General features: G+C 42.5%; 1 protein-coding gene across 2 annotated transcripts in view; it reads right to left on the bottom strand.

The window, feature by feature from the left end:
• Positions 1-25,277, bottom strand: part of PALMD (palmdelphin) — a 71,313-nt gene that overhangs the window by 4,346 nt on the left and 41,690 nt on the right. For both annotated transcript variants that reach the window (XM_066623374.1, XM_066623375.1), the window contains 6 exons: positions 19,097-19,177; positions 10,387-10,517; positions 6,806-6,920; positions 5,333-5,366; positions 5,130-5,243; positions 2,166-3,260 (listed from right to left, as the gene is read on the bottom strand). In XM_066623374.1, coding sequence (XP_066479471.1) covers positions 2,166-3,260; positions 5,130-5,243; positions 5,333-5,366; positions 6,806-6,920; positions 10,387-10,517; positions 19,097-19,177 — 1,570 coding nt within the window. The remainder of the gene's footprint in view (positions 1-2,165; positions 3,261-5,129; positions 5,244-5,332; positions 5,367-6,805; positions 6,921-10,386; positions 10,518-19,096; positions 19,178-25,277) is intronic.

Here is a 25,277-nt window from a genome sequence, read left to right as displayed (position 1 = left end):
TACTAATGTACCTTCTCCAAATCTGGTTGAGTGATACTATTGTCAGTGACTTTAGCATGATGGCTTTTGCAAGAAAAGAGGTCTGAGAAAGCAGATCTGTTCCCCTCAGAGGCTGCCGCTTGTTTAGGCATTGTTACCTTGGCAATGGCAGGTCTTCCTGGCTTTGTTTCCTTTTTAGAACAAGCAGGATCATTATAAGATTGTTTGGGAACATTACTCATTTCCTAGCATTCTCTTATTATTCAGTATGTTGGAAGATACATTAGCAGTAGCAGTGCAGGGGAGGGGTACAGAAGTGTGGAACTGGAAGAGGAGAAGCAGTTGCCATTGACAATGCATGTTAAGTTTTGCAGAAAACTGTGTGCAACAGCCTAAGCTGAGGTTCAATTTAACATCTTCCAGTTTTAAGCACTTGAAGACTATGGTCATGTTCAAGCACAACACGAGTCCATGGTTTGTTTAGCTAAACCATGTTGTAGTGTTATACCTGAACTCAAATGTGCTCATGAATTGTGGTTTGTTAAGGAACGACAAAGCAGCATCTGCTAAGTACAATTTACAAGTACTGCTAACTGCAGTTTGCTGTTGTGTTTTAAACTCACAGACCATTGATAAACCACAGTTAGGGTCACTACTCCACCTCAAGGTTCCTGCACCATGGAGATGGAAGTAAACTTATAGAGCTCTATACAAGTGCCACACTCACCATATGCATGTCCTGACCCATTTGAGAGAGTTTGAGGAATTTTCTTTAATCGGGGGGGGGGGGGCAGTTTGATAAACTGATAAAGCTGCCCCCAAAAGAGGGGAGGTACAAATGAAGTGGCTTCACACATGAGGAAAGAAAATGCTCTGACTTCACATCCCTCCAGATGTGAAGGGAGGGGCCAGGATGTGCTCAGTGCGTGAGCACCTACATGTTTTGTTCATGTGGAGCCAGCTGAATGTACAAAGTATCATCTGAACCGGCCATCACACCTAAATAAGCCTTTAGCATGTCTTGCATTGAAATGAAGCATAACTATGAACTAGTATGCTATTTTGATTAAGGCTATTTTATTATTTAAAAAAGAAAACTTTACATAGTGAGAAGCAGAGTGAAAGAGTTCATGCAACCAGGTTAGAAAATGTAAGATATTTATTGAAGGTAGAAGGACAAGCAGCCTGAGATTACCACAGAGAAAAAGAAGTTGAGTTAAACGTATTAATTCAGGAAAACAAAACAAAACATGAAAATAAAGCAGGCTCAGAAGATATCAAAACTTGCATTAAAAGTCTCAAGTAAAGTGGGAAACACTGTGTCAAAGTTGAAGTAAAGCATTCTGGTTGAACCAGTATTTCTGCATTAAGGTGCAAGGTACATTACAGTATGAAGTACGACAACAGAGAGGCACCCTCAAGGTCCAGAAAGCGAGTTCCACAGAACAGGAGGAAATGCTATTTTATGCACGTTGCAAGTTCCCAAAGGCAGTTGGATTCTTATTTTCTTATTTGCCATATAAAGAGATAGTTTAATTGGTGCTTTCATGATGCACTAGAAGTAGAAAGAGTGGGACCAGAATCTCTTGATGCCTGAAAGTGCCACCAAAGTGCTGCTCCCCTTACCCAGTGTTATGTCTCCACCATTCCTCCCCCCTCCCTGAAGTCAAAGAAGAAGAGTGAGATAGGGTAGAAGAGGAAGTGTGGAGAAGAGTGGTTGTTAATAAAGTGTCTTGGTGTTTATCCCTCCACTGTCCTTCCCTCCATACTTTCTCTTCCACTCCACTTCCTTTTCTTTTTGAGTCCAGGGAGCATGAGGAAGTGGGGGGGGGGAGATGGAGGTGAGCACCTTGTGTCAGTTTGCAGACAGAGGTGACCATCTCAGTTGGCTTCGTGAATGGGATGGCTCTGAGAGAGAGCCCCCAAACATTGTCTTTCCTCATCTTTTTTTAAAGGAAGCTTTAAAAAGTCTCACTTCGTGCACTATGGTTCCCAGGGCATCATAAAATGCTACATAAAAGCTTTTGAAGACAAAAGGCAAGGAAGAAATGGACCAGAAATCGTGTGTTAGACAGACAAACAGGAGTGGGAAACAACAAGAACAGTTAATAGAAAGGAAGACTCATAGAAGCAACCAGTCTGTTACATGAGAGTGCAGCAGCGGTGCGACTTGCCTGATTTTTTACCTGTTAAGGAGGGATCTTCAGTTCCATCACCTGCTAACTGGCCATCAAGCTGAGCATTGTAGGTAGAACCATTCAAACTTTCCTCTTGTTCTTTGAGTGATATGGAATTTTTATAAGGTGATTTGTTCACCTTGTCAGCAACTGTTTTGCTGGGATTTGTCTGTGGAACAGGAGCTGTTTGATTGGGTGGCTGATACACTTGGCTGTAAGGGCCCACTGGGTGATATAAAGGCTTCTCGGCTTTACTGTCCTCTTCTTCACTGTCATCATCAATGACAACAAGTTCAGCATGGATAATTCCATCATAGCCACAGACTGTTTTACTCAGTTCTTCATCATCCACATGCTGATAACCCATGAAAATCATTGTAACGGGTTCTGTATCATCCACATAACATGGCACAGCTTGGACTACACTATAACTAGAATCTTCATCACTTTTTAGCATTTCGGGAGAAGACCTCTCATTAGTGTTTACAGAGCTTCTGCATGCTACATTTTGTTGGTTCTCTCTTGACTTCTGTTGTGGTTCAAAAGAATCTCGTATAACTTCTCTGTGAACTTTGGGTGCCATCTTGTTTTGGGGACTAACCTGTAGAGGTCTTCGTGTTTGCTGAAGGACTGGATTGTGAGAATTCTGCTGACAGTCCTTTGAAAGAGCAAAACCATTTTCATCCATTTGTTGCCCTTTGCTTTTATTACGGGAGAGTTCATTATAAAAACAGTCTGGTTTGCTAGTTGTATTTTGAATAGCATCTTCACCATTTGGTCCAGGGCTGAATTTATCTTTCTGTGGAGTCGTGGGTCTACAAAATGGGTTTGCATATACAGGCTTGTGATATTCAGTAGGTGACTTGGCCTGCTTTTCTGTTGCTTGTCTTAAAAGGTCCTCCACTTCAACAGGTGCAAGATCATCAACTTCATTTTTTGGGATGTCTCCATTGCTGCACACTGCATAGACAGACTTTCTGCCATCATCATACACTTTCACTCCTGCACCTTTAAATTCATCTGATGGAAGTGGTATTGTTGACAAGACTGTGCTTTCTCCAGTCTTCAAGTCTTTTTCAACTTTGATCTCCATAGCAAACAGAGCTGTTGGAAGAAACAGAGTACTTTTATAACTGTCAAGGCAAGAGAGAATGATAGATGTTGCTCTTAGAAGCTAATTACACAATTGTGGAATAGAATAGGCATTATTGGGAACTTCCTATAATGAAGGGTGAGTGACTGGAAACAATGCTTCATTTACAACCCCCCTTCTATTTTTTTTATTGGCCTCTGTCAGGTAAAGGGACTCTTGGGAAAAGGCTGGCTGACCAAGGGGAGTAGTGCCTAATGATTGGCAGCACATATCCACACTCAACTCTAGAGCTATGTCTTGTACGTAGGTTGGGGGAGTTGATTCAGCACACCATAATGAGGGAACTAAATGGTACACTTTGATCAAGTTCTTCTGACTGTTTGAAAAGTTTGCGGAAATGAAGGGTGATTAAGGAAATACCTTTCAGATTGTTTTTTTGGCTGTCATGCAAAACAATCCATTTTGTTAAGCTTGAGTTTCTGTGTTGTTATGATATCAGGAAGGAACTGGTTTGAACTTGCTGTGTGCCAACACTCAAGTGCCAAGTGTTGGCTTTTCCAAAGCATTTGCTGATCCAAAGTATTCCAATCCCCTCCTCTTTGACCATTTGAGATGGCTTACATAAAAGATTAAATTAAAAAGACAAAATCCTCACCATTTAATATCCTATATTCCAGTGGTAACGGCCCCAGGCAGGGCCAGCCCAAGATCTCCTGACACCTGAGGTGGCAAGCCAAATGCTGCCTCCTTACCTGATTATGTGCCAGCCTCTGCTCCTCCCACTCTCCAATGCTTACCACTCCCCTCTCCTCCTGTTTCCTTTTTGTCCCCCTTTTCCAATCCAGGGACTGTGGAAGGAGAAGGAGAAGCAGTGGAGGCAAGTGGATGGACAGAGAAGGCCCCCTCTCCCATATTGCTTCCTGAAGCAACTGCTTCAGTTGGCCTTATAGATGGGCAGTCCTGCCCCAGGCTGGATCCGTTGCTTCTGTGTAGCACTTGTAGAGAGATTAGGGATGTATGACATGGAACAGAGATAGCTAGCAAGGTTGCAATTTTATTCACACATGTCTGAGTAAGCCCCTAAGTAAGTGAATAAGCTCCACTGAACATGCAGGATGTACTTTAGAGTAAATATGCACAGGATTGTGCTGTGACTATAGGATGGAAACAGTGGCCATTAAAAAAAATAGGTTCAAAAGAGTACTGAAAGGTCTGGATTTGACCTCTTCCCTGTAATATGATCTAGTATAGGTACGTGAATGCAGAAGAATTAGTTTGCACACTAAAAATCCATAGTTATGAATGATACAGCCTATTGGGGAAAAAATGAACCAACAAATTGCACTGACCAACTGATTGGCAGGGAATTTGAGGATCTGAGTTCAGTTGCTCTGCTCTCTCCTGAACTGATCTCTGAATATAGCTCCAGCAGCTGGAATGGGAGAAGAAACACTTGTGCAGGTGCAACCAGTACTGGTGTCAGGTTGCTCAGTGCCTGGGCCCCTCATGACTTCCCCAGTCATCCCCTAATAGCTCTAATATCACTGCCACTGATATTGAGGGTTCAGTGATTTGCCTGACCACGTAGGCCTTCTAATAGGTATTGGCCTCCGTCCAGTGCCTGACCTGGCTAACCACTGATGTATATAGCCATGTAGCATAGGTATGTTCTATATCTGGACTGGTGCAATTGACTATAGAGGAGCTACTCCAAAGTGAACTGGTTACAAACAAAAAAATGTTAATGATGTGTCTTTGTTAATTGTGTTTCTTTGCTCAGTGTTAATCAAGCATTTCCTTAAATGCTCATTTCTCAAACTTGAGTCCATTTTAGATGCAGTCCATTGCAAGTCTATAAACTTCCTTGAATTCAACTGTACCTCTTCTGTTCTCGTCATCATCCTCGGTTTCTGGATGGACCGTCCTTTTGAGTGTAGATGGTTTAAAAGATTTTGGGAGATCAGGTATGTTGGCGTATATGTAGTCAGCTGGTTCTATGAAAAGAGGTAATTGTTAATACATACAATTTCTTTCTCATGTTGTGGCTAAATAATTCAAAACTCTACGCTTGGGTCAAACGTACCTTCTCTTGTCTCTATTTTTTCTACCTTCACAGACTAAGAAACAAACAAAAAAAGGGATTTTAATTAGATTTTTAAGAAATTAAGATATAGAAAACTGATGATAGTTACCTTTCAATGTTTTGTAGAGAATAACTAAGAGGTGTTCAGCTCAGTCCTATGCATGATCATTCAGAAGCTTTCAGTGGGACTTATTTCCAAGTAAGTATGCAAAGGATTGTAGCCTTAAAAGGCTGAAGACCTCCAAATAATTCCTCTACAGAAATAGTCCTGGACTCGTCTTTTTAAATTCTGGGGACATGCCAATGGCACTGAATCAGTTCATGAATCATAACCTGCTTGCAAGCAATACAATCATCTCAGTTGTTCCATAGTTTGGCCATTTGTATAATATTTATTTATATTCATTTAATTACAACCCAATCCTAAACTGTGTTGGTGCAGCCAGGACACATGACCTGAGCTGCCTCCAGTGTCGTTTAGGAGCCAGCTGGAGATCTCCTCAGGGTAAGGGGGTATTTTTACCCCCTGTTGAGCCCCAGTCACTCCTATGGGGCTTCTCGGATCGGAGACAGCTGTTTAGCTGGTGCAAATTCAGGAAGCCTGGTGTAAAGCCAGGCAGGCTGGAAGGGGGGTTAGGATACAGTGGAGGCCTGCTCCGCTGGTCCCACTCCCTCTTGGGAGTGCAAGTGCAACTTTAAGTGCAAGTTCGGATTGTGCAATTAATTTTCCCTACATATCAAGCGTTTCCCTTTCTAGTCAGGTTTTTCAACTGACCTTTTAACCTCTTATGTGGCATATGTGATTGGTCAATTGATTTGTGATTCCAGGGTCCAAAGAGAGAGTTCTTAAGGGGGGGGGGTGTTGGTGGTTTGTTGGCAGCTCTCTGTCCTGTCCTGAGTGAGCCTGTTCAAGGCAATGAAAGCCGTAGCTATTCTCATTATGACAATTGCATAATGTTCCTACAGGCCTGTTTGACTTTCAGGACACAGTGGCAAGCTTGCATGTTTGTTGAGCCTTTCTCTGAAGGGTGAATCAAATGCCAAGAGCATTTTTCCCTTCTGACTTTAGCGGGAGGTAGGGCACAGCAGCTTATTTTCCCCATAGGCACTTGACATTCTGCCAGAATAGATGTGGTTAATGGTTAACATTATTCCATGCGCAAATAATGTCACAGTTCAGAGCAGAAAGGACAAAATATCAACACACAGTTAACATTGTGGGAAAAACATTCCTGTGACATGGAATGAATTTGGCAAAATAAAGATACCAACTCACTAATAAAAGAAACTTGATTTTGAGCTATTGTCTAATGTAGAGTGGATTCATTACCATAACATTGAAACACTTTTCATGTATGTTACAACATGCCAAACTGGATTCTTTACACTATTTTCTAGCTTCATCTCTCTCACTTAACTGATCACATTTATGAAGCAACATAAATGATGTCAGGAGCATGACTAGACTCTGACCTTTATGATATCTTCGGCTGTCCTTTCAACCATTTTAAGCTTCTTTAATATGACCTTTTCTTTAGCTGAGATTGTCAACTCTTCCCTTTCAAGCTCCTCAATTTCCTTCTCAAGTCTGCAAACAAATGATATTTGAAGAAACATTGTTAAATAGTGCTTACTGCAATGAAAAGAATGCATGAAAGGTGCAAAGAATTTCACATTTATATACTAATATTCCCCTTCTTTAGGGAAAACTACAAAACTGTGGGCCATGGCTCCCTGGGGCAGTCACAGAAACCAGCCAGGGGAGCTGCAGAATCCTCACAAAAACCAGCCGTCTTATATGATTGTAGCCCTAATGGGTAGCTGCAGCCAATATCCTGGTAGGTCAAGGGAGCCACTGGTATATACCAATTCTGTGAGGCTGGTGGAGGGGGGGGGGGGAGAGAGAGAGTGCATCCAGATAAAATTGTCACATCTTTGCCATCATGTTCTTTCAGATGTGATTTGTGGAGATTTGTTTATAATACTGTGGACAGACAAATGCTATTAAGGTTGGGGGGGATGGGCTCCTGTGATTTTTAAATGAAATACTTCCTTTTTGCACATTCAGCCCATTGATTGCTTCCTGTTGACCCTAGATTAATGAGCAATTGCCCCTTGAATTGCTTCTCCTGAAATGCCCCAAGGTCATCTTAATTTATAATTTCCTCTCATAATTCTTTTCTTTTATAAATAGCTGTTTTAATTCCCTTCTAGCCCATTGTGGAAAAGCAATGAATCAGCATCACCAAAGGTGTGGAAGCGACCATGGTTAGGTTGCAGTAGAGAGTTAAAGCTTCTCAGAGAACTGAAAGCCAGGATGGTGTTCTGTAGTTGGATTTAGATAGGAAGTTTCAGGTTCAAATCCCTGCTTAGCCATGAAGTTTCTTGGGTAACCTTGGGCCAGCTGATATCTTGCTGCCTCACCTATTGTGTACACCTCAGTTGTGTACATCACCCTGAGCTTCTTGGAGGAAGGACAGTATACAAATGAAATTAAAAAAAAAAAGTGAAATGCAATTGCTGGACAAAGCTTCGGTTCCATCCCTTGCTACCTCCTGTTAGTACTTCATACACACAGTAATATTAGTCAGGGTGGGCTGGCGGGGGGAAGCTGCAAATTTTTGCAGTATCTTTCATTCATTCAGTACTACATAAAAGGTTTACATTAAGACAATACCCAAGAGTTCACATTAAGAAGAATATATTCCTTCCATTATTTTGCTGTGTTCTCATGGAATGGAATGACTTTATCTAGTTTTGGGCATGAATGTATGTTTTTAGCAGCCAAAGTTAATCTGAAAAATGGATGATTTGAGCTAACTGTTAAAAAAATATTTCTAAGCATCCCTGGTCACAATTTTTGCTGTTCAGTTAGCACTGGTTCTTATCACCTTATTGTAAATGTGCAAGTGGAGCATTTGAAATATTCAAAGTGGTATTTGCTGGTCTCTATTTCATTTGACATGATGGTCGCTATTGGGGAGCAAACTGAATCTTGCAGCATTTGCATTCCACTTGGCAGGTAACCTTTCTGATTTTCTACCTATGATATTTGTCAGGATGTGTGGACGTCCATTCCAGTGAAAGCCAGGATACTCTTTTTGATATGTATCAAAAAGAACACTTCTGGAAGAGAAAATGACTTAGAGAAGAAAAAGGTCTATTTTAAAAAAATAAATAAGGTAGAGAGTGTGTGTTCAGTGGAACAAAACTGGGGCTGCAATCCTATAACACTTTCTTGGGACTAAGTCCCACTAATTTCAATAAGACTTTGAATTAGACGTGCATAGGATTGTGCAGTAAGTGATCCTACTGCATACCGATAGCAGCAATATAGTATATACCTATATATACTGCATATAATGCAAGGGAGAAGAAGGGAGAGGAGGCAGCACTGCATGCAAGAAAGGAGGGGTATGTAAAGTCATTGGGTCTTCCACTGAAGCTTAGGGAGCAATCCTAACCAACTTTCCAGCACCAAGGTAAGGGCAATGCAGCTCCAAGTAAGGGAATAAACATTCCCTTACCTTGAGGAGGCCTCTGTGTCTGCCACGCAACTGTAGGATGCAGCACATGCCCCACTGGCACAGTGCTGGAAAGTTAGGATTTGGGCCTAAATGTGTAAATTGTGTGTATACAACATAAGCTCAATGGGAGATAAATGAATCATGCAGGTGAATATGCAGAGGAGCCAGGACTGACCGCAGATCCCTGCTGTGTAGTGTCTGCTTGCTGTTCTGTAATGTGTCCAGCAATCCTGAATGACCCTGATGTTTGACCAAATATTGTTTTTAGCATTGACTGCCTCTGATAGGGGTTGACAAAGGTATTGGCTAAGCCAGTGGTTCTCACACATTTAGCACCGGGATCCACTTTTTAGAATGAGAATCTGTCAGAACCCACCAGAAGTTATGTCATGACCCAAAGTGACATAATCAAGTAGGAAAAATTTTAAGAATCCTAGGCTACAATCCTACCCATACCTATCCAGGAGTAAATCCCATTGACAATCACTGTTAAAAGAATATACATAGCAGCTTGTTAAAAGTACAGGTCAGTAACATTTCCTCAAATGCAGTCACACACCATGGTAGCATCAAGTCTAATATATTAAAAATAAAATATTGAAATGAATGGGGACCCACCTGAAATTGGCTCGCGACCCACCTAATGGGTCCCGACCCACAGTTTGAGAAACACTGGGCTAAGCTAAGTCCTTCTAGAGAATTTGGAGAGAACATCTTAAATGAGAACACAGAGGATTTTAACAGGTCTTGCTATGTGCTTCTTAGTAACCGCAGGGGTTTATTTTGATGCAAATTCCATGCTCCAAATTCTTCCCACTCACAGGATGTGGGAAGCCTGTTTCTTCTGTTGCTGAGAGACCTGTGGTGATTATGGCATCTCAGTCACAAAGAGCACTAAAGCCATTTCTGTGCAATGTTGCATATATACAACAGGGACCAAATACCTGCGGGCTGGGCAAAAATGGGTTAAAGCATGTTGGCGACACACTTCAATGTTGGCTGAAGAGGATAGTGACAGTAATGATTTAAGTTCAATTCAACTAAATACATTTGTAGGAGAAAACAAATCATACTTTTTCAAAACAAGTTTGAAGTTCAATGTTAGCTCCACTAACATAGTAAAACAGAAGACTACAACAAAAGAAATGTGTAATATAGTACATATATGGAAATACATGTAGAAACTTTGTTTCCTTGTTTTTATCATTGCTAGCTGAATGTCAGGATTCCTAAAAAGTCAACTTCTGACCATTCCACAAGTTGACATTTTAAATGTCAAAATCTTCTGTTTGGATTTAGAAAGCATGATGAAATCCCTACCATCATCCTGACATTCAAAACCTGATCTTTTAAAATAATATTTTTTTCAAGCAACAGCAAACCCAATGCACCTTAGCTGCGGTATTGAACCTGCAGAATTTAAGTAGCTGGACCCAGAGACACTAATTCCCCTGGTTAATAACAGAAAATTGATCTGATCATAAAGCCTTGAATGCTAAAGAAGTAAAAAGGATTGGAGCTCTCTACCTGAGAATATTTTGTTCCAGCTCACTCATCCATTGTTGATCCTCTCGATTCTGGTTTTGCATTTCTTCTTGTTCTTTTGGAGTAAGAGTATTTAGTCCATCCCAGAGCCATTTCTCACGCAAGGCTTTTTTCTATTACACATAAATAGAAAAGAATTCCTATTGGTCATTACTTCCATACATTTCAGATAAAACCCAGTATGTACTGGCTCCACCCTGATGCAGAGCCAAAATGTGGAAACTGCATAACTCCTCAGGTTCACTGTACTGTTTATTGACAGGACTACAGAAGTGGTATATAATTTAGATTAGAATGTCACAACTCTTGCTTGATGACACAAGAACTAATTTATGGCATCCTCCTTCCTTTTTCCAATGGGAAGACCAGATAGCAGAGGCACAGTCTTAATTTTGCACCTGCATGGAAATTTCTTTTAGATTAGTGTGTGAGGGCCACATCAGACATCTAGGAGAAGTTTCTAGAAAAAGTTGGTTCAGCAACAGTGCAGGAAAATGCCCAGAATAGGCATTAAGGGCACAATCCTATCCTGCACTGGAACAGGCAAGCCAGGAGGCTTGCACTGTATCCAGCAAAGAATAAGGGCCAAAAGCAGCTCAGCCAGAGGCAAGGGGAAACTTTTCTGGGCAAGGCGCCCTTTCCCCTATGGGTCTCTTGAGGTGGCGCAAGTCCACGGAGAGAGGAGCGGCTTGAAGTTGCTCTAATCTCCCCGGGAAGAGGGGTTTGGATCTGGCATAGCCCTGCATCCCGCTCCCTGTCTGCCCCCAGGATCACCCACTGCCTCCCTCCCCGCCCCCTCCCCGCCCCCTCAGAGCCTTGCTGGTGGTAGGCTCTGGTGGTAGGTACCTCAGAGTCGGGCTGGTGCAAGGCTTGGTGCCTCCATCGGTGTGGAGGCTTGTTCCAGGCTCTGCAGGCCGGCTTGCCTCTGCATGCCAGCCTAGCCAACTCTCAAGGAGGTGCAAACGTGCCTTATGCCACCTTTGTGACCCTCCTGGGCTGGCGCAAGGGACTTGCACCGGCCCAAGCCCAAATCAGGACTGCGCCCTAAATCTGTATTTATGAAGAAATTGCAGCTTGACCTGGTACTGCCACTACCCCTTTTCCTCCAGTGAGTAGATATTAAGGAACGCAGTGCAGGATTCTGAGAGATTGGATTGAGTGAGCTTAGCCAATAGCTATGATATACTGTGATATGTGATTACCATTCAAGCATGTTATGTTTGCCAGGCTGGTTGTAGCCAAAATCACAACACTGCCAACCTTTGAAAAATGGATACGAGGAAATCTAGTACCAGGACAGAGTCTGGCAGTGAAAGGGCAGAGCCCAAAGGTAGATTATACCTTTGCTACCCTTCTACTGGAGAAAAAGGCAAAAGAGGAGAAAAAGTGTCATTCAGAGCAAGCTGCCAGCCCTCAAAGACCTGATAATACCTTACTTCCTGTTTCTACCTAATCTCTCTGCAGCCAGCAATGCTCTAGAACAGGGGTGTCAAACTCGTTCCATACAGAGGGCTGAAGTTAGCATTCAGGGCTCCAGCTGAGGGCTGGAAGTGATGTCATTAAGCAGAAAGTGACATCATTAAGCAGCTAATGGCCAGAAATCAGACCCTGTTCTCATATAGAAACTCATTAACTGCAAATGTCTATGCCTACTAAAGGTTTATTCATTCATTCATTCAACTGCAAATGACAGAAGAGAAAGTACGCAAATCTTGATCATATTTCAAGATTTGGGAAAGCCCAATTTTCATGTGGGCTGCCATTTCAGCTGTAACACCTCAGCATCTGAGAGCCTGAGGGCCGGATAAAAAGCTTCCGGGGCCGCATCTGGCCTCTGGGCCTTATTTTTGACACCCCTGCTCTAGGTTTTGTTGTGAATAACGGAGAAGTTTGTTAAAAGCCATCATTTACCTGTCTGATAACTACCATTAAGGAAGAACTACCATTAAGAACTACCATTAAGGAAGAACTACCATTAAGAGAACTACCATTAAGGAAGCTGGATCATGACTGAGTGCCTCCTAAGCCCACAAGCAAATGGGAAAGGGTGCTGTTATAAAAAGTAGCTTGTGGAAGATTGTGGAAAGTAGCTTGTGGAAAGCTTGTGGAAAGTAGCTTGTGGAAGATTCACTAGAATGCACATTTTGATAAAGTGCTATGCTGTTAATGTGTCAGAACATCTTCTACAAGGCTTTATGCCTAATAAAGGTTGACTTGAAAAATCTTCCACAAGGAGTTTGGGGTCTTGTACTCCTCCTCCCCCCCAAGGTAAAAACCAGAATAAACGGTCCTGTAATTATATCTGTTAGAAATATTTCTCAAAAAACATTCCTACAGTTTCTGCTTCTCTTGCATTTTTGCTTTTGCACTTAGAATAAGGACCTGCTGATCTCAGGGCCATATTCCAGCAAATAATGGGATAGCTGGAGGAGGAAAATACTTGCCTAAACGACTATTCCTTGATGACAAGCTTTTCTATTTCTGCAGAATCTCCTTTGCAAACAGTAGTTAGGTGCCTAGCCAGAAAGGACCCCAAGGTTCCTAGACAACTCACCTAACATGACATTATGTTTTCCAAACTGGGGGATTTGGGACTACACAAGCACCTGTCATGGGGTACTCAAGAAAAATTCTGTTATGTTGGTTACCCTACTCCTTTTCATTCTAAAGTCTGGTGATTAATCTGCCATTCCTTATTCACACTTGCGGGTCATTACCTGTTGACATCAGCATCAAGTAATGAATATGGATGTGTGAAATAGCTCTTAGATTGGACTCTTTGCAAAGAAGTGAACAGCCTTACATTTTGGAAACCACCTGAATTAGAAGCATCCTATATATGTGCTTATGCCATACCAGTACCGGACCAGTTCAAATTGCTCTTTGGGCAGATACATAAATTTTGTTCCAGTTTTGAAATCATGATTCTGACTGAGTGCAGCCTTTGCTTGTCTGCAGATATCTGTCTGATACAGAAATTTCTTCAATGCCACATTAGCATGTGGTATAGTGCACAGAATAGGGGGCTACAAACAGTGCTATGTGTTAAGACTTTCAGAATGGTTTGAATGATGGAATGCTGCATTTGCCTCTTGCGGTTTACATTCCACCAGATCCCTGGTATTGAGGCAGGAGCATGAACCTCTGTCATCAAGGCCCCATGCATGCTTGGGATGCGCACAGTCCTGTGACCTTGCCAGAAGCAAAGAATTCCCATAATACTTCCTGGGTAGCCAGGCATTCCATTATCTGAAGAAAATCTTGCTTGAGGCTTAACATACAGCCGTGGTGCTTTATATAAAATAGAAGGAACACGTAAAGAGTAGAGATCAAGGATCCATTTCAGGATTTAAAATAGGTTCTTTTACTGATGTCCCAGTAGCAACAGTCTCAAAGGGTAAAGTACCCTTGACCTTTATGGGATGACACTTGATGAGTTATAAGCGTTTTATCCATGATTACAAGAAAGGCACAAGATGACATCAAAGAATCAGTGAAATGTATTGCAAGTCCTCCAAACATTTTCATAATAATTGTAATAGCACCCCTGTTGCTTCATAATCTGCACATTATTTATCTTTACAAGAGCCCTCTAGGGATCTGATTTTAAATATGCGAAATCAGGCCAGGCATGGCTGACTCTGGGCTCCAAAGGCAAGGGGTCAAATGCTGCCTCACCCCCACCTTGTAGACTTTAAAAGGGATGTTGGGTGGCAGCTTCCTCTTTCAGCCCATGTCCCTTGAAATCTGACCAATGCCTTTCAAGCATATCTAACATACAAGTGTTCTACCTTCTCAAAGGTTTTGTTTGCATCTAGAAATACAACTGACCCCTCTAATCAGGATGGCTTGTGTGATTTCCCACCCATTTTATTGTCACTCAAAATAACGCTGCAAGGTAGCTTAGGGTGAGAGGTGGTGGCATTGCCAAGGACACTGAATGGTCTTCATGATTGAGCATGAATCTGAACCCAGTTCTCCCTGCCCCAGGTTCAGCACGCTATATCTCATTGGTTTTTAGCAGGTAATATGTTGCCTCAAAATAGCCTCAATTTTGCATCTGTAATAGCCCAATCCTATACATGTCTACCCAGAAGTAATGAGGTTTACTCCCAGGTAAGTGTGCACAGGATTGCAGCCCAAGATAAGTGTTCTGAAGCGGGAAACAGCCAAGTGAGTACTGCTCCACAGTTATGGATCTGGAAGTTTATCTTGGAACCTTAGTGCACCAAAAGCACTATAAAAATTATTTTTATTAATGTAATAATAAAATGGACTCACTTGTAGAATAGGAAAGATTAAGTATACTGGATAGTGAAATGGCTGAATTAATATGTAAAGCAGAATTATTGAGAGAGAAGAGGGAAATCTTTCCAAATTGAAAGATAAGGATTATTATTATTAAGAATATTTATATAATTATAATGATTATTATAGTTGCTGACACATGAGACTTTATTAGCATTAATGACCTGCAATGCTTGCAGGCCCCAGGCTCATTTGGATCATATAAGTTGCTCTGGAACAGTATAAAACGAGGGAGCTGTTTCACTATGTTCTGGTCAGCTATGAAATTCCAGGCTCTTTGGCCATGTTGTTAAAACATGAACCTTAAAAATTTAATGATAGTTCAGGGGTGAGTATCATCTGAAGCAAGGGGAAAGACCAGGTGCCTAACTTGGCTGAGGTACTGGAGAAAGAAATGAGCGTGGATGGAGATTTGAGAATTCATCAACAAAGCAGCAGCATGTTGAATTATTCAGAGTATCTCTAGGGAGGCCACAGAAGGACAAAAAGCATGCTAAATGTGGACACCATCATAGCAGCAAGCAGAGGCTTAGCCAATAGCCTCCCCAGGAAGTAAGCTATGAAAATGATTTCATTAAATTATGGTTTGACAAAACCTGCTGATCACTGTAATTAAATAGTGTGCAAAAGTGGTTTCTAATTTTTCTCCTGTTCGTCCCACAGAACAGTCATTGTTATCTCCATTTCTTATATTGGAAACTGTGGATGAAAGTTACTTACCCTTTCCATACAGTCCAGCTGTACCTTTAAGCAGTATGGTACTTATTTTTTTCACAATAACTACGATGATTTGGTGCGAATGTGTGACCCTTAAGCTAAAAAATGCTGAAGACAGAAATCCTTTAAAAATAAAGGAGAGAGATGCGGAATGCAGTGTGGCTACCTGTAAGATCTGCCCTGAGAAGTAGGACAGACAATAAGCAGTAGAGAGGCTAGAGCTTCTTATGACTTGTATATGATGTAGAATTTTTTCAACTGGAAATACTAAGGATCAAACCTGGGACTTTCTTTGTGCAAAGTATGTGATGTACCAATGACCTATACTCTTCCCCTGCTACCCCTTCTTGAGAAGGATACCTATGGGCAATTGGTTAATTAGGCCTTGAACCATTTGGAAAGAATTAGCATTAACATTTGAGACTCTTCAGTAGTATAAGCTGAAATAGAAGAATAATCAATTGGGACTTCTTGTGGGCCTTCAGTGTGTTAAATGTGAATATAGATATTGCCTATTTTGTCTTTTCCCTGCTATAATCTTCTCTAAAGTCCCATATCTCAGTAAATGTTTTGGTCATCCTACCTCTCCTGTTACACCTCCCAAAATGGACAGGATTGTCTGAAAACTGCTATGGAAGGAAAAGTGACTTGGGTGCCCAACAAATCTGCTACCTGAAGGAACCTCTTCAGTTGCCCTCATGAATGGGCTGCCCCTGCCTATATCTCTAATTTCCAACACCTATAGTCCTCTTTGTGACTGCAAAGGATTTAAGAAGTAGGATTTGCCATTAAAGTAGGCTGAACTGTATTCTATGCCAGCTAAATTAATGCTGCATTCATTATGGACATTATGGGATGTATTCTGGGAAAGCAAGCATAGTTTCATGTGCTTGGAGATTAATCTTCAAAGTGGAACACAGGAACCTAGCTGGAAGATATGCTTTACTGTCAGTGGGAGATCCCAAGCCACATCAGTATTTCCAGCTTTGCAATGTGGAACCAGGGGTTAATTTGACCTTTTTTGTTGTTGTTATGGGGAGGAGCTGTGACTAAAAGTCTGCTTCATACAGTGATTCACCATTGTCTGATTATGCCTCTCTCATATGTAGCTGCCTGCCTCTTTAATTACATTTTCCTAAAGCAGTGCAATGGAAAGTAAATTCTTACATAATAATAATTTGTTTAATCATCATCCACAATAATAGTAATAATTTTCATCGTTGGATTGGGTAAAATGGGATGGGAATGACAACATAAGAACCCACTTCAATAGTGATACATTAGGAGACGAGATACATTAAAAACATACAGAGCTGTCATCCTGTCTATGCATAGTGCTATTTGTGTAATTAGATTATGTTGGTAATGAGATGACTTTTCTGCTTATATTTTGAAATTAATATAACTGCAGTTTCTAAGAGGAAGTGATGCAATGAAATGTGAGGAAGTACACATATGCTGGAAAAGGCAAACAATTCAGATTCACTTGCACAGTGCGAAGTCAGTGGGACTTACTCCCTAGTAAGCGGGTTTAAACACTTGTATACTGGGCGTATACTGGCCCATGGTCTGACTTTTTCTATGAATGTAACTCTGTCCTTGAATGGCTGCATCAACTGGACAATGACATTTGATCTAGTCTAACTGATAAATACGTCCATGTACTATATGCCATATGCTAAATAAATAAATAAAAACACTTGTGTCTTAGGTGGATGTGGTGGTCGGAATGGGCTTACTACCAGCATCAACCCTTTGACTCTTACAATAAATTTCCAATGGGGGGGGGGAACAATCAGAAGATAATCTCTGTCAGGGCCCATGAGAGGGGGGGTACAGGGGGTTAATTGTACCCAGGCCCAGGGTCAAAAAAGGGGGCCCAGGAGCCAAAGGAGAAGGCCCAAAAATTTCCTGGAATCCTACATTTTTGGATCTCACCAGGGCCCAGAAGAGGGGGTTGCAGGGGGTACATTGTGCCTAGGCCCGGGGTCAATAAGGGATCCTGGGAGCCAAAGGAGGGAAGCCAGAAATTTCCTGGGATCTCAGAAATTATTTGCATATATTGTGTGAAGCCTAACATTGACATTTTGTGGAAACCTACATAGTTTTATATATTGTAATTCAATTCCTGGAAATTATGATAGTATGAAATAATGATCCAATGGAGAAGGGAAAGAGCCCAAAAGAAACTTTGTAGCCCCCAAAAGGGGCCCAAAAGAAACTTAGTTCTCCTGTAAAGGGCCCAAATGAAATGTTGTACCCCCTGATAAAATTCCTCTTAGAGGCCTTGATCTCTGTGACTTCTGCAGTTCTTGAATTTTGTAACTGACCTTGACAATTGGGCACTTTCACTTGCTCTAGGGAGATGGTAAAGCACGATTTGAATTGAGAGTTTTATGACAATATGATTTTCACTGTGTTCAATGGATGAAAATTGTGGGCTTCTATTTTGCTTCGGTTTTAATATGACATGGAATGTCAAGCTGTCCTTGCAAAGTCAAGCCTGAGAACCCATGGAGGCATTTTTTTCCTCTCCCATTCATGTGATGCTGGTCATTTAATCTGTCAGTAATTTGGATTCTGTACCAAGGAGGAACTTGGCAGGTTTGACAGCAGTGCAAAAGCTACGAACGCTTCTTCGATGCGTGGATAGCAGGATCAGAACATCTTTTTACTTAGGCCCATTAGCTTAATTGACAGAAGGCTTGCCAGAGAGAATAAGCTGCTGCCTGAGAATTTTTGCACTGCAATCAGAGATGCTTTTGAATCCCATTGCTGGAGTGTGTAATGCACACTGCCAATTCAAAAGTAAACATGCCCTGTTGGGAAAAAAAATGCAGCCATATTTTTAGTTAATAATTTTAAGATGGCTTGCATGTATGGATGGATGTATATGTTGGATTGTATAGATCTTTATATGCCGATCAAAGACTGTAACAGTAAAGAATAGAATTAAGGCAAAATCCTAACCCCTTTTGTCAGTGTTTTCCAGCACTGACATAAGGGCAATGCAGCTCTGAGGTAAGGGAACAAATATTCTCTTACTTTGAGGAGGACTCCATGAGTGACACCCAACTGCAGGATGCAGCACACGTCCCATTGGCACAGCTAAGCCAGTGCGGGAAAGTACTGACATAAGGGGTTAGGATTGCGCCCTTAGTTAATAATTATTTCTGACCATGACCTCATTTAACACTTCAAACAAGATGATTGAATAACAGAAGTGTGTATATGCTACCTTTGAAATATTCAGTTCTCAACACAAGTCAATTGTTGTCTGGGTGGTAACACTTAAAACACACCCGTAAAGTCAGAATTTAATAAATAAATGATAAAGGCTTGGGTTTATAAATGAAAAATGTTTGTAACAAGGGGTGTATTTTTTTAATATACGACATGTTTATAGGCTATTCCGCACATGAATGTATATCACATGTGAACAGGCCATCATAGATTTGACACCACAGACAGAACTTCCATAACCCCTACAGTCCAATGCTGTTCAATGGAGTCTGAAACAGATTCACCAGCCAGAAAACAAGTGATGTACAGGTAGTACGGATTAAGCTTTAATGCTCTTGATCTTGCGATCTTTCAGTTTGATGTAATGAATTATAACAACAGCAACCTGGAGGGAGAGATTTGAGCCTTTCTGGGAGAACATTACCTTCAAGTGTTGATGTTTTAGTTTTTCTTCTTCCACTTGAAGTCTTTTCTGAGTGATTCCTTCTTGCAGTTTCCTCTTGTCCTGAAAAGATTACAAAGATGAGAATACAGTAAATTTCTTTTAAACCACAAAAAATAAAAAATAAAAAAATAAAAAGGTGGGAGCTTGGTATGATACTTGACTTTACACCTGGCGCACCATGGGTTGTGTAGTGGAGGGCAACACACAACCCAAAGCAGCTGCCACAAACTGAATTAACAAATGCCTCAGTTGTAACTATGCAATGAGAAAGTTGCATAAAACAACTTCTTACACCAAAAACAGAGGAAGGAGATGTTTGTACGAAAGCATTCATGGTAGTTCAAAGTGAAGTGAGAAGCAAAGTGAGAAGCACCATCTCTTCATTTATGTCATTCACATGTACTGTAGATATCTGCCTTAGGGAAGCATATATTCTCACAAAACTGCAATTGATTCCCCAATTACTCACTGCCATGGGAAGCAGAGAAATCTATAACTTGGGGAAAGTGAGAAACTTAAAGCTCATTAGTATCACCTACTGAGCTGCTAAATACAATGAGAGTGTTGATGGCAAGAAATGGAAAGGAAAAAAAAGTGGTCTGTCTCTGACTCAGAAAGTCATCATTAAGTCTTTTTGAAGGAAGCAAAAAGGTGTTAGATTTTACAAGTTGAGTAGCTAAGACTGCTGGAAAAAAATTGCCTGGCCTTTCCTGCTTGTTGGAAAGAGGAACAAACCACTTAGGCCAGAGTAAGATAACAAAATGAAAGTCTTTGGGTATCTCTACACTACAAACACAGAGCTGTTTTATACCACTTTAATTATTATGGCTTTTCTCCCAGTAAGAAGCAACAAAACTGTGTTCAGTATAACATGGTTTCCCACAAAGAATTCAGGGAATTAACCATTTAATTGAGGGTGAGGATGTTAGATCTTCAACCTTTAACCACTCATCCAGAACCAAAATTCCTTGGGAAGATAAAATATTAAGGGCCAAATCCTATCCAATTTTCCAGTGCTGGTGCAGCTGTGCCAATGGGGTGCGTGTTCCATCCTGTAGTGGGGAGGCAGTCACATAGGCCTCCTCAAGGCATGGGAACATTTATTCCTTTACCCTGGGGTTGCACTGCAGCTACACCGGTGCTGGAAAGTTGGATAGGATTGGGCCCCATGGCTGCAATCCTATAACACTTTCCTGGGAATAAGCCTCACTGAATACAATGAGATTTTCTTCTGACAGCCTTTTAGTTCTTTCCTTTTGTCAGGTGCTTGATACAGGGTCAGGAAAAGAATAAATGAAGGATTACATGCAGTGCATAATATTAATGTCTTAGGCTCCAGACCTAAGAGGGCTCTGTGCTGCCAGAATTAGCATTCCAACATTGCAAGGCCGTTTACAATGGCACAAAAGGCAGGTTGCCATTGAGCATGCACAGCAGCAGCTCCTGAAGACTCTGCCAGCGTGGTTAAGTTTACAATGGAGGCATGTTGTGGGTGTGGAGGGAGAGGGCAAGGGGCAGGGAGGCATGAATTTCCGTGGCATCAGGATATAACAGATCCAACCCCCTCTTTCCCAGGCCACACTGCCCCTTTTCTCTCCTTAGCTTTAAGCCAGCAAAATGGCTGGCATAGGTCCAAGGAGACCCATAAGCAATTTAGCAGCCTACCAGAGGGTAAATAAAAACTATTTTTACTTACCTCCTGCTGGCTCTCTGATAGTCTCCCACCACCATTGGATCCAGCATGCACTCTGTTAGCATGGCTGCATAGGTATCAATGGTGGGGGATTGGACTGGGCAGTTAGATATGCAAGATGCTCCTTTTATACTTTGCAGCTGTCCTTAATTCATTTAAGGATTGGGTTCTTTTCACATTGCCTTCTACACATGTTGAGGAATCTTCCTCTCAGAAAAGGTCCTATCAGTCAAATTAGCTTTTCCAGCAGTACCTGATGCAATCATCATGTAATACAAAGATATGTTTATGGTCATTCCTGCCCCAGCAGTTCATTCCAAGGGGGCAGCTCCATATCACAGGGATTGGAGTGGGTCATCTGAGGCATGGGGAGGACAATGGGCCCCCCAAATATGGTAATGCACATCAGGGGAGATGCTGCTAAAGAATTCTTGATTGGCAGTTTTTGCCATCAGAAGACTTCCTCACTTCCCTTACAGTGTGCTGAGACCTTTTCTGGGAGGTGCTGGCATCCTTCTCCCTTTACTTCGATCCTTCTCAGATGGAGTAAGCTGTGTATGCCTGGGAGTGCTGACCTGGAAAGCCTTCTGGGGATAATCAGCCCTGGATGCCCTGAAATTCCCTTGGGCCTTTTCCCTTCTCCCCAGCCACAGGAAACCTGAGTGGCCTAGGAGACCCTTGCCAGTCAGGGTTAGTCACTGTCTGGCAGCCCAGTGCAGTTCTCTATTGACCCCTTCCTTTCTTGCCTTTCTCCTGCTTGACATGTGTTGCCTCCAACCCCCCCCCCCCGCCACCCTCTCTTCTCTCTCTGCAATTTCACCTGCCTGCCCCTTCAAGGGGCTCCTGAGGAAACTTGACCGTCAGGGAATTAGAGGGCAGATTCTCTCATGGATTAGGAACTGGTTGAGGACCAGGAAACAGAGAGTGGGGGTCAATGGACAATTTTCACACTGGAGGGAGGTGAAAAGCAATGTGCCCCAAGGATCTGTCCTGGAACTGGTGCTTTTCAACCTGTTCATAAATGACCTGGAGACAGGGCTAAGCAGTGAGGTGGCCCAGTTTGGGGATGCCACCAAACTTTTCTAAGTGGTGAAGACCAGAAGAGATTGTGAAGAGCTCCAGAAGGATCTCTCCAAACTGGGAGACTGGGCAGCAAAAAGGCAGGTGCATTTCAATGTAAGTAAATGTAAGGTCATGCACACTGGGGCAAAGAATCAAAACTTTACATATAGGTTAATGGGTTCTGAGCTGTCTGTGACAGATCAGGAGAGAGATCTTGGGGTACTGGTGGACAGCTCAATGAAAGTGTCGACCCAATGCGTGGCGGCAGTGAAGAAGGCTAATTCCATGCTTAGGATCATTAGAAAAGATATTGAGAATAAGATGGCTAATATTATAATGCAGTTGTACAAATCAATGGTAAGGGCACACCTGGAGTATTGTGTCCAGTTCTGGTTGCCACATCTCAAAAAAGATATAGTGGAAATGGAAAAGGTGCAGAAGAGAACAACCAAAATGATTACTGGGCTGGGGGCTGGGCACCTTATGAAGAAAGGCTACAGCATTTGGGGCTTTTCAATCTAGAAAAGAGGCACCTGAGGGGGGACATGACTGAGACATACAAAATTATTCAGGGGATGGATAGAGTGGATAGAAAGACACTCTTTTCCCCCTCAAATAACACTAGAACCAGGGGACATCCACTAAAACCAAGCGTTGGGAGACAGACAAAAGAAAATATTTCTTTACCCAGCGTGTTATTAGTCTGTGGAACTCCTTGCCACGAGAAGTAGTGATAGCATCTTGCCTAGATGCCTTTAAGAGGGAATTAGACAAATTTCTGGAGGAAACATTCATCATGGGTTACAAGTCATGGTAGGTACGTGCAATCTCCTGGTTTTAGAGGTAGGCTACCTCAGATTGACAGATGCAAAGGACGGCAGCAGGATGCAGGTTGTGTCTTGTTGTCTTGTGTGCTCCCTGGGGTGTTTGGTGGGCCACTGTGAGATACAGAAAGTTGGACTAGATGGGCTTTTGGCCTGATCCAGTGGGGCTCTTCTTATGTTCTTTCCCTCCTTCCCTGGACTTTTCCTCCCACCTCTTTTCCTCCTGTCATCTCTTCCTTTTCCCTTCATTTGCTTGCCTCTTTTGCTTGTTCATTCCTCCCAGTCTTTCTCCTCCCCTTTGTCTCTCTTTCCCTGCTCTCATCTCCCTCCCTCCCTCGCGCGCTCTCTCTCTCTCACCCTGCCTTTTGATCACTCTGTTGAGCCAGTTATGGCAGGATTGCTGGCAGCTGGGTTACTGGCAGGATTGCTGGCAGTGCCCCTCCCAGCTCAGGCACCTGATGGTGATGTCACTGCCTCACTATTGACCCCACAACGATTTGCACTTCTGGAGTCTGCTCGGAAGTTTGGGTGAGGCGGTGGATGCCATAAAGTTACGTTTTGGATATAAACCATTTGGCAAATCTGTGTAACACCCATCCCTACAACGCTTATCCTTTCTTCTGCTTTTGCTTCTTTGACTGACTGAAGCAAACAGCTGACACATTTGAGATAATGTGTACCAGTGGTGTTCTTCATCTAAGTTCTATTTTTAAAGTTGATTTGCTAAGGTACCACTGTAGCAGCATGGGCCAGTTCGGTTTTCAAGAACATCCTGCCAATCCCTGAACTTCACAATTTTCTTCCTAACGCTACTATATAAACAGCCTTGAAATAATCCAGCTGAATAAACAGCCCAATCCTATGGGCAAGGTCTGCTGCTGGAAATAATGCTCTGAGAGTGGAACATGTTCTATGGTGTTGCAAATGCTGTTCTGTTGGGTGTGTTGCCGCGCACTTCCAGGCTGCCACCAGAGATGGACAGTGGCACCTCATTTAGTGGCCAGGAGAGTTTCTGCTGGCCCAGGTGCATGGCAGGGAGGGAGTTCAGATTTATATAAAGATAAATAAAAGAAACCAAATAAGTTTTCTTTAAAATTGAAAAACTGCTCAAGGGTCAAGGGGGGTGGGGAAGGTGAGTATGTAACTTCCTAATTGCCAGAAGCGCCAGCCAATCAGCACTGTGAATGGCTAACCTAACTGCAACACAGACACAACTATTTGAAGACAAGTTCCACTGAATTATTATTATTAACTGTATTTATATCCCGCTTTTCAACAAAAAGTTCACAAAGCAGTTTACAGAGGAAAATCAAATAACTAATGGCTCTGAAACCAGTGGGACAATTATTAATGTTTTTAAGAGTTGGGTAGAAGGCAACAATTCACCTTTTGTTAAAAGTCACTAGAAAAAACTCATGTGGCTCTAAATGGATGTGGGTTGTGCCCATAGGAAACTTAGAAAGCTAACATAAAAAGAAGTGTCAATCTTTCTTATCAAGAACAGTCCAACCCATGATTAATTCAAAACTTAGTCTAGATATGCACCTTATCAGAGGAAGGAACTAACAGGTAAGACTCTATCACAACCTCTTTCAATGTATGTCAGTTGCTTTCAATTTAGGCTAAGTTCAAAGCTAAGCTGAACTCAAAACCAAGATGCTCACTTTCAGCAAGAATATTATGGAGCCAAAACTCCTTGTAGGAAATGCCAAAGGGCACAATCCAGAGGCACTCTTGTGCTTGCAGAAGTCCCTTGTGCCAACCCAGGAGGGTCGCAAACATGCCACAAGGCACGTTTGCGCTTCCTCAGGAGTTGGGAAGGCCGGCATGCAGAGGCGTGCCAGTCTGCAGAGGCTGACGCAAGCCTCCACACTGATGGAGGCACCTAGACTTGCGATAGCTCAGTTAGGCCAATGCAAGACTCTGGGGTGGGTGGGGAGGAGGTGGGGAGGAGGCGTTCTGGGGCGGGAGAGGGCGGGTGGTGGGTGGCCCCGGCGGCAGGTGGGTGGCCCCGGCGGCAGGTGGGTGGGGAATGGGAGGCTGGGCTGGGAAAGGGCAGGTATGCTGGATCCCATCCCCCATTCCTGGGGAGCTCAAAGCAGCTTCAAGCTGCTCCGCTCTCCAAGGACTTGTGCCACCTCAGGACGTGGCGCAAGTCTGAGGAGTCCCATAGGGGTCAGAGTGCCTTACCTGGAGGTAAGGGAAAAAGTTTCCCCTTACCTCTGACTAAGCCACTTTGGGCCCCTATCCCGCACTGGTTGGTTTGCTTGTTCCAGCATAGGATAGGATTGCGCCCTTAGACACACAAACCTACCAATATTGAATCACACCATTGGTTCATCTAATTCAGTATTGTCTGCTCTGAACATCAGGGGCACTCTACAGCCACAGATAGGGGTCTTTCCCATCATCATTTGCTTAATGAATCCCTTTTAAAAATTGAGAGATTGCCAAGGTTAGAACCAGTACTTTGTTCATGCAATCTATGCCTTTGATCACAGAAAAATGGTTCCTTCTTGCCTTCTCTCTATCCCTTTTTAAAACATCTTTTGTACACAAAAGCAGTGGTAAGTTCTAACGT

The sequence above is a fragment of the Tiliqua scincoides genome, chromosome 4 (genome assembly GCF_035046505.1).
Source record: "Tiliqua scincoides isolate rTilSci1 chromosome 4, rTilSci1.hap2, whole genome shotgun sequence".
Classification (NCBI taxonomy): Eukaryota; Metazoa; Chordata; class Lepidosauria; order Squamata; family Scincidae; genus Tiliqua; species Tiliqua scincoides.
This window is presented reverse-complemented; position numbering and strand designations above follow the sequence as displayed.